This window comes from Pyrus communis, chromosome 16, assembly GCF_041283825.1.
Source record: "Pyrus communis isolate YQ-2024b chromosome 16, ASM4128382v1, whole genome shotgun sequence".
Taxonomy (NCBI): domain Eukaryota; kingdom Viridiplantae; phylum Streptophyta; class Magnoliopsida; order Rosales; family Rosaceae; genus Pyrus; species Pyrus communis.
The window spans coordinates 16442490-16452905 of NC_142580.1; the positions used below are offsets into that span (position 1 = coordinate 16442490).

The 10416-nt window shown below is 34.6% G+C and overlaps 1 protein-coding gene across 1 annotated transcript; it reads left to right on the forward strand.

Moving 5' to 3' along the window:
- Positions 1-6410: 6410 nt before the first annotated feature.
- On the forward strand, positions 6411-8766 carry LOC137731070 (putative indole-3-pyruvate monooxygenase YUCCA3). The gene is made up of 3 exons (XM_068470141.2): positions 6411-7223; positions 7384-7755; positions 8254-8766. The coding sequence occupies exons 1-3, from the start codon at positions 6543-6545 to the stop codon at positions 8479-8481; spliced, it is 1281 nt and encodes a 426-aa protein (XP_068326242.2). The 5' UTR covers positions 6411-6542; the 3' UTR covers positions 8482-8766.
- Positions 8767-10416: the final 1650 nt, after the last annotated feature.

Here is a 10416-nt window from a genome sequence, read left to right on the forward strand (position 1 = left end):
TAGTAAGTCAAGGAAAAAACAGTAAATGGACTTACTATAAATAGAAAATCCAATATTGTGGGAAGCAGACCAATCCTGTTGTGGGAAGCAAGCCATCACTAGAGTTCTAAGGCAGAACTTGTACTTTGTTTTTAGGCAGTGATCGTACTTGAGCGCCTTGATCCTTGTGCTAGGGGTACTCTAGCGCGGACTCAAGAGGAGTGACATTAATATATTTATATGGTAATTATTACCTTGAAATTTTCATGCTAGTATACTTAGTGGAGATGGCATGGATTTATAAAATGTGTTTTTCTACTAAACCGTTGCTTTAAATTCAGTCATCGATCTACTTTATGAAATATGTTTTGATATGCATTCCTGAGATGATTATAATACATGGGGGTTAGTAGATGACCATTATTCTAGTGTGACAGGGTGATGTGACACCAAGTTTGCATCATGTAGCAGTGGTACATGAATGGTCTACTTGGTTAATCTACATTAGGGGACCATACTCTTTAAGGGTAGTGTTTGGTTAATCTGCAATGGGCAATCCTTATTACGTAGCTATGGCTATGTGTACTTTAGAGGTGGTCATGCTTTGTTAATGGGTCATCACCACCTACCAATGTTCATAGGAGTGGTTTTTGCCTAGTTAATCCGCATTGAGGGTACACTTTCTGCTTGGTTACTTTGTTCTCAAAATTGGTTATGCTTGGTTAATCCGCATTGGGGGGTCACTTCCTGCTTATTACTTATTGTAGGCTTTGGCCGAACTTTGTCGCTCTATCCCTAGTTTTCAACAAAATATGAACGAGAGATTTGAGAACCTTTATGAACTGATTTTGAAATGCTGATGGATGTTTGTGTGATTCCTTTTGGGACTTCCATCAAGATTGATCATGATTTCATAACGTATGATTATACGATTTATATTTCTACTGAGATCAATGGACTTGTTTTATTACTATCACATACATTGAATTATTATCACTCACAAGAGCTTCGCAACTTATTCGGGTTTTTCTTTGCCCGGTGCACCATTCCCATGGTATATGGGACGATTATGCAGGTGGTAGAGCCAAGTAGATATGAGGAATTAGTGGGGTAGCTGTATGAGGCCAGAGAGCTTGGAGCAATTAGGTTACCCTTATACCTTTCCTTGTATTATTTTTGGTTTATCTATATTCTAGTGAGGGTTTAGGGTGTGGCACAAACACCATCCATTGGAAGCCTCCAATAATGACATGTCTATTCTCTCTTTTTCTGGAGCCATCTTGTGGCACCGAGATCAAAAACAACATTCGGAGCAAATAATTGTTGAACACAATTCAGACCCCATCGGAGTTTTGACACCAACATCTTGCTTAATTTTTGCTTTACATTTATGTATCGAAAATATGCCAGACCTCTAAATACTTCCTCACTACACTTATATGCACTATATTAAAAAGAATAGTCATTAGCAAGGCTCTCTTACAGTTGTGTAGAAAGCAACATCGCAAGTGATGTAAAACTCTTAACAGACGCCATATATAAACCTTACAAACTTGGGATCGCACACGAAGATGTCAGGATCAACAATGAAATCCTTAACCCACTTGCTGTGGCACTAACAATTAGTAATTGAATTGCCCTTGATACTATTTGTAACAATACATGCGTGCGTGCTAAAATATTCTAAACCCCTACCCATCACGCACATCATGTTGTAAGATCTTGCAATAGTACCTATGTAACTTTTATCTTTTCATCATTAGAATTAAGAAATTCAGAATGAGCCTTAATTCAAATAACCATATTAGATATATGTCAACAATTTGTGATAAACTTATATATGCTAATAATAAATACGAATAAATATATTACAGAGAATAAACAAAATGAAATAATATTTAAGCAGATAAACAGAAGATCGAGGCTTGCGTACCACAATGTCCTTGAAACAGAAATTTCGTCCCTGCTCAGTGCTTGTAGTTCTACGGACGTCTGCTTCACCAGTATTCAACGATCTAAGTTAGAATTCCAGTATCGGAAAACTAGATTTCTGGCGAATTTCTGTGATACTCTCAGTATGCTTGGTATGTAGGGATTGATGATTTTCAGTTAATTGAATGATATGCAGTTGCATGTATTTGTAGTGAGCATGTCTGTTCGCAACAGACATGTTCTTGGGAGGTGACTGTTCAATGCAAAGGGTGTGTTGCTCCATTTGTTTCTTAGATATTTTCATACGCTCTCAGACTTCATATGACAAAATGAGTCTGTACATATAAAAAATAATTTAATTTAATTCGAAATTAATTAAAAAATTTAAACATTAGAGCCCCAAGGCCCAAGGTCCATCTTTTGATAATTATTTATATATTAATTTTGAATATATAATTAATTATATGTTAATTATCAATTAATTAATACACCCCAAAATCCAAACTTAAGGGTGAACTTAATTTCATTCTCCACGGTCCATTACTCCAATCACTATCTATAAGATACAAAGCCTTATAAAGTGAGAAAATCCTTTGGTAATGACCAATGTGGGACAATGAAATTTTTACTCAAAATTTCCAACAAACCAAACACTGTTGCATTATACAGTAACGCTTAGTACAGCTAGTAATCCTGGAAGGGCAGGTTTGGGGTTGGGTTTTTCGGCCGGGGAGGTGTTTTGTGGGGTTGGGGTTAGGTTGGGGACTTGCATGCATTGCGTAGACTTGAATGCTAGCAACTTTTCATTTTTATTTTTTTAGATTTTTTTTATTTTTTTATCAGCTTTACTGAAATTTAACTATATCTGAAGCCAGTTAATTATCATCATACAACTACAAAAAATATAGACAAGCTATAATTTTAGGGAACTTTAACGAAAAGTTTCCGATATTGTTCATTTTAACGAAAAATTATATTTTTACACTAAAAAATCAATCTTGGTACTATTCACTTTACCCTTTATTTTGTCCTTATAGTTAAAACTCAAAGTTTTTAAGTTATTTTCATTAGTTTTCCTATAATTTTAAGTTAACCTCTAAAATTTTGACAATATGTCACTAAGTACTACGGTCTAGTGGCTCTCTTCACTTGTAGGTTAGAGGTCAATTTGAACCACATTATTGTTAGCCCTTTATGAAGCTTAACCCACTCGTCCATCCCTTTAATGTAAATAATACCGTTTGTAAAAAAAAATTGACAATATTAATTGAACAACTAAACAATTCTTAATTTAAATAGTTAATTTTTTTAAGTTAACTTTTAAAGTGACAAAAAATAAACAATTTAAATCATTGTACAATATTGCAAGGTAAATAAAATGAAAAATGTTCCGGTAAGATGGTAGCTGATGGCAGGTGTCCCTAAAATGCTTCAGATAGAGCAACCAACCATCTACCATTGACTAGGCATCTCTCTCCTCTTTTGTCTCATCAGTGGGTTTATGAGTCGTGTTGAAATGGTAAGTCAATAGATTTAGTACTTTAGGCAGGAGTTTATAGATTTAGTAGTAAATTCTTTAACCTGATGCCTTCATTCTTAAGGTCAGAGTCTAACTACCAACCAGCTAGTTATAAATTTAAAAATTTTATTTTATAATGTTCGAAGAGGTATAAAGTTCGAATCGCACTGATTAAAAAAGTTAGCGTTCAATAATATTACTAATAAAGAGATCGTGGTTTAATGTCATTTTACGATCATTTTCGAGGAGAGTGTTGGTTAAAAATAATATATAAAAGGGAACTTTAACAAAAAACCACATTTATACACTAAAAAGTTAATCATGGTACTATTCACTTTATCCTTTATTTTGTCCTTATCGTTAAAACTCAAAAATTTAAAATCTTTTTCATTAATTTTTCTTATATAAAAATTAGCTCTCCTTATTATCGTTGATGCTTATGAAAAATTGTGGTGGACAGAGCAGGAGGTGCATTGCACAGGCACAAAGGTTACATTCACCAACTTGTGTGGAGCCATTGACATGCCACTCGGTCAAAATTCATCAAATCAATAGCTAATATTATTAGCTTTGACAGAAAATCTCTTGCCAAATTGTATAATATCCAATGACTGTTTGATTAAACTTATACTTAAACATCACTTCCATACAAACCAATAAAGCATGTGCATATATAGCAACCAGTTTAGAGAGAGAGGTACCCCGATATTACGGAACACCTTCTACCAACTAACCATTACCATATGAGAAGATTGGGAAAATGGTTCTTAAAATTTGGCCTAAATGGAACTTTGGTCATTGAACTTATTATAATGTGGGTGAGTCTTCCCAACCTTCAGAATGGGTAGATAACCTTGGTTTGCCACTAGTTGTCCTATTTTTTAAAGAACTTATTATAATGTGGAGTAATGGCCATTTTGACTAACTCCGGTAGAAATTCCATCCAAAATAAAGATTTTTTTTTTAACAAACAAACCAAAATAAAGGATTTAGAAAGGAAAAAAAATGGATGAAGGTTCTAACACAGTTAGTCAAAAGAATCATTGCTCCACATTATAACAAGTTCACGGACCAATACTCTTAAATTTTTATAGTCCAAGAAATAAAGTTCCAATTAAGCTAAAATTCAAGAGTCATTGCTCCAATTATCTATTAATAGATACATATAGGTTTTATATATATATATATATATATATATATGGTTCAAGTAATATTTATATGTGTATATATAAAAGGTGCTGAGTATTCACATACCTGAGTTCTGTGGCTCGTTTCCCTTGTGCTAATTGTATCTTTTTGTCTCCCTACACACTCCTAATTAATTGTATCCTCTGTTTTCGATTGATTTATAGAATTTAATGATAAACAAATGTGTAAGAAGACAAGATTGGTATGTGTGATTATCATTTCCATGTATAAAAACATAAAAATAAAAATGTCCACAAGCAAGATGAGGTTGATACCACATATAACAAATCATTCTGGTTCGCCCATTTGTTAAAAGGATGGCTTGTGAACCATCTATTTTTGTTGTTTAATTATGTGTCAACATTGTAGTATTGCATTGTCAAATTCAAGATTTTGGAGCATGTCCAAAGAAGAAAATGCTCTAGAATTAGAGCAACAAATTTTGTATGCAACTATATGAAAGGGATTTTGTGGCATTTTCCTTCGGTTAGCTTGTTTGTTGTCATTGTTTAACAAAGACATTTCGGCTGGATAGTTCCTACTGCTTAACCTTCTGAAACTTTCGATGGCAATGACCTGAACATGTGTTAATAAAACTGTTAAATTGTGATGGGCAATATGTACATATGCGTTATATTTACCAAAAAAATAAAAATAAAAATTTGACATATATATAGTTTATAGAAACTAATGATTGTTATGGGTTTGTAGCTGGATGTTTTCTGCAGAAAACCAAAGTCGGTTTGCTTATGATTTGATCAAATCTCCATCAAAGACAAATTTCAAGATTGCGTGGCCATGATTATATTCCCAAACAAATACTTGTTATGTTATGCCCTCAATGAAAGCCTGGTCAATGAAGAAAGAGGAAGAAGTATACATACATACATACATACATATATATAGTCTGCACAAAAAGTGGGTTAAATATGGACATGTGCAGATCAATTAATGTTGGTTCTGCATTATTCAGTACTGATTGGACAAAACAATTTTGACTGCTGGAGGGGGAGTTAAAACCGAAGAAGTCACAAACCAGTTGTAGCCTAAGTTTATAGGGCCGACTTATCTTATTGGAACCCAACCCTGGAAAAAGCAGGCTACAAACCATGTGCTCCTTCACATAGGTTTGAGAGTATCTAATATAGCATTGTTAACTTCTTGGTCACCACAAGTGGGTAGCTTGGCTTGTCGCCACCTAAGGTTGGAAAAGAAAAAAAAGTAACGTGTAACTCGGTTGGTTAATAACATTCATTCTTTAAACTAGAGATTTTGTATTTGCCCTCCTCCTCTTCCAAATTAATATGGCTTGTATAGAAGAAAACAAAAATAAATAGACGAAGAAGCACACACTTCACTAAAGGTTTCAAGACACCTGAAGGTCTACTATAAATTCATTGACAAAACGAAGAGTAATTGAACTCCTTATTAGAATGCAAATTTTGATAAACTTATATGGGACATCTGATCCAAAATGGAAAAAGAAAAAAAGAAAAGATAAACTTATATGGGACAATTGTTCACGTCCGGACAAGGTTGAACTCGTAAAATACATAAGAACGTGATTGGGTTTGTATAGATACATATTTAGTTAGGTAGGTTTCTAAATGCTAACTGAATTAATTAATGCAATGACACAAAACAAGACGGCCAAAACCTTATTATTTGATGAATGACCCTCAAAGGCTCAAACCATCATTTTCAAATCCCAGTCACATGCTTAGCTCTCAAGGCCAAGAACCCTCTCTCTCTATTTAAACCTCTCCATCCCTCTCTCCCCTCTCACACATCACTTCCTTCCAAAACATCTAACATTCCATTCTCTCTCTCTCTCCCCTCCATTCCCAAAACACCAACTCTCCAATTTTCACTCTTTCTAATTTTGTGCAACAAGTACTCCTGTCTCCCTCACCACATACCCCAAATGGTTCACCAATCATTTGACCAAGATATTGATTTTTTTGCTAGGAAGTGCATTTGGGTGAATGGTCCTGTAATTGTAGGGGCAGGTCCTTCAGGCCTAGCAGTTGGTGCTGGCCTTAAAGAACAAGGCGTCCCCTTTATTGTCCTAGAAAGAGCCGATTGCATTGCTTCTCTTTGGCAAAAACGCACATATGATCGCCTCAAACTTCACCTCCCCAAGCAATTCTGCCAACTACCCAAATTCCCATTCCCTGAGGACTTCCCAGAATACCCCACAAAAGACCAGTTCATCAACTACCTAGAGTCCTATGCACAACACTTTGACATAAGCCCCAATTTCAATGAGACTGTCCAGTCTGCCAAGTATGATGAAACCTTTGGTCATTGGAGGGTCAAGACGAGTATTTCAACGAGCGACTCAAACCCTTCTTCCTTTGCCGAAGTTGAGTACATCTGCCGGTGGCTCGTGGTGGCAACTGGAGAGAATTCGGAGAAAGTAGTGCCGGAATTCGAAGGCTTGGAAGAGTTTAAAGGGAATGTCGTACATGCCTGTGACTACAAGTCCGGCCTCGCTTACCGTGGCAAGCAAGTACTAGTTGTTGGATGCGGAAATTCAGGCATGGAAGTCTCTCTTGATCTTTGCAATCACAATGCAAGTCCTTCAATGGTGGTTCGAAGTTCGGTGAGTAATGAAATTTGACAAACCTTTTTCCTTCCACAGTTTGAGTTCGAATTTCATCAATGACTGGTTTTTAATGAAAGTTTAGTACCTTCGTTTATTTATTAATACAAAGTCAAACTTGAACTTAATGAGTTTCTTATTCCTCTATTTTTGGTAACAGGTTCATGTCCTGCCAAGGGAGATTTTTGGAAAGTCAACCTTTGAATTGGCAGTTTTGTTGATGAAATGGCTGCCACTCTGGCTTGCTGACAAGATATTGCTGATGCTGGCATGGCTACTTTTTGGAAATCTTGAAAAATATGGCCTGAAAAGGCCATCTTTAGGTCCTTTGGAGCTCAAAAACATTTCAGGGAAAACTCCAGTGTTGGATACTGGTGCCTTGAAAAAAGTAAGATCTGGTAAGATCAAGGTGGTTCCTGGAATCTCAAGGTTCTCTCATGACAGAGTTGAACTTGTTGATGGACAAATTCTTGAGATCGATTCTGTTGTTTTGGCAACTGGGTATCGGAGCAATGTTCCTTCATGGCTCAAGGTTAGGAATTTTTTTATTTTATTCTTGGAATATTTCCATGTTTATGTGTTTGGAGCTTCTATTTTCAATTCAAATCCATCAGACAGTTATTGAAGTTATCCCTATTTCCATACACCCTTTCATTACCACATATTTTTAAAATGGAAAAATACAGGTTCACATAGACAATTATGATATTTTTTACTTAAATAAATGTTCTTTTAGTATTTGGACGATCAAGAATTGAATAGTCACTCATTTTTGGATTGATATTGATGGTAGAGAATAAATGAATGTGTTTTTAACGTTTTAATCTCAACTCTTAAATCAAATTTTCAGGTAAGTGCGAATGATATTTGATCACCACATAACCAAAAGAACTACACTTATCCGTAATCAGAATCTTGAAAGACTAAATTCCGATTATGAATTACACTTGCGTTTACAAACTGCATGTATGAATGAAATTACTAAATGGCTTAAAACTAAATATTCGTTTGGAATGTTTATGTTGTGCAGGAAAATGAATTCTTTTCACGAGAAGGAATTCCTAAGAATGCATTTCCAAATGGGTGGAAAGGGAATGCAGGACTATATGCAGTAGGGTTTACAAGGAGAGGACTATCTGGAGCCTCATTGGATGCCATTGGTGTGTCACAGGACATTGCCAAGAGCTGGAAAGAAGAGACCAAGCAGAAGAGAAAATCTGTTGCAGCTCGCCATAGGAGATGCATTTCACATTTCTAAATATGGAGGACGCAAAAATGGCAGAGAAATTGGAATTGTCCTCTTTTTTTTCCTTTTTTTTTTTTTTTTTTTTGGGAAAACAAAAATTTATTTGGTGACTAATCAACCAAAACTGGTATCAGTTTGTGTAGAAAATAATGTAAAATACAGAAGTTAGCCCTCTCCTATAGAAAAAAAACCCCTAACATATGAAAATAATTGGGCATAAAAGGAAGATGTGGCTTATTCTTTATTTCCTGTGGAATATTGTATTCAAATTTAATAATAATCCATTTCTAGTCAAATGAAGAGAATCAACTTCTCCATCACCCTCAATTATTTTTTTGATATTTTAACGGGAAATGATCTCCGCACTTATATTTTATTCTTTTGTACTCTTTTTTATTTGTTGATTGATTCTTCTTAAATTTATTTTGAAAAAAATGGAGGTGTCATCTTTTTGCTACTGTTATCACTCTAGCTTATAGGACTCGAGCTTTAATGCAAAGAACCCAACACACTGCTTTGGTAGGGTAAACATACATATGCTTTCTCTATTACTTTACACACAAGGTTTTTTTTGTGCTATTCTAATCACTTTAGCCTATAAAAGTCGAACTATATACAAAAAAGCCACCTAACCTAGTTCATATGTGCTCTCTTTATTACTTTAAACAAAGGTTTTCTCTTTTTATTCTAATCACTTTAACATGTAAGACTTGAATTTGCATGCGAACAAGTTGACACATTACCTTGACCAACTAATATAATCCACATCTTTTCTATTTGTTACATACCACACGAAGTTAATTTTGCTATTCTAAGCACTCAAGCCTACAAAACTCAAACTTAAAACATACACATTATTCTGACCAACTGATCTAGCTCACATTTACTCGCATTACCCACAATGTTTGTTTTGCTATTCTAAATACTATAGCTTATAAAACTCAAACTTAAAACAGAAAAGAAAAAAAAAAAGGCACTGCTCAACCTAATCCTCATATTCGTTCTTAATTTACACACAAATTGGTTCATCAAAGCAAGTTGATCCACTAGTCATATCTGATGGTAGGCCTGGCAAATAGCTCGTGTCTGTCGTGTTCGTGTCGTTTTCGTGTAACACCTGTTATCTTAACGGGTCGTGTCGTGTCACACACGTTATCTTAACGGGTCCTTAACAAGTCGGGTCACTTTACCCAACAGGTAAAGTGACCCGACCCGTTATGACCCGCTATGACCCGTTAAGAAAAATGTTTTTTTTTTTTTTTTAAATTTGCACATACCACACATTGCCACATAAATATTACTTCAAAACATTAAAATACATTTGTCGTTTAAGTACTACATCTACACTTGAAAATAAGAGCCTAATAAACAAACATCCATACACTACTAATCTATTACAAAATATTAAATGTGCAAGGATATGCAAAATGAAAAAGTTTTTGTTTTCAAGGTTATGAAGCCTTTCTCAAAAGTTTAAATCTTGCCAATGGAACTCAAAGCTTGCATGTTATTCCTTTTACAAAATCCTCAATTTTCATCGATCATCATGACATAAGATTTTGTGGTATCAATAGTGTAAATATTTTAAATTGAAGATCGGATTCATCTCTGAATGTTTGGTTTTTGCGATTTTTGGCGTATGCGATTTTGAAGCATATACAAACAAGTTTGACGGTTGGATCATTGAAATTATTTTCGTATAATGCGTATCCCATCAAAATGATAGATTCACTAACACTTGGGGTTTATTTATACTTTCATTAAGTATAACATAAGATTTTGTGGTATCTACTAGGGTAAATATTTTAAATTGAAGATCGAATTCATTCATTGTATTCATATAGGGTCAAGGACTGTAGCTGTAAAAAATCATCAAAATCAGAGTTAAAATAACCGTTAAATCATGATTTTTTGTTGATAACCGTCGAAAAGTTTTGTCCCATTACT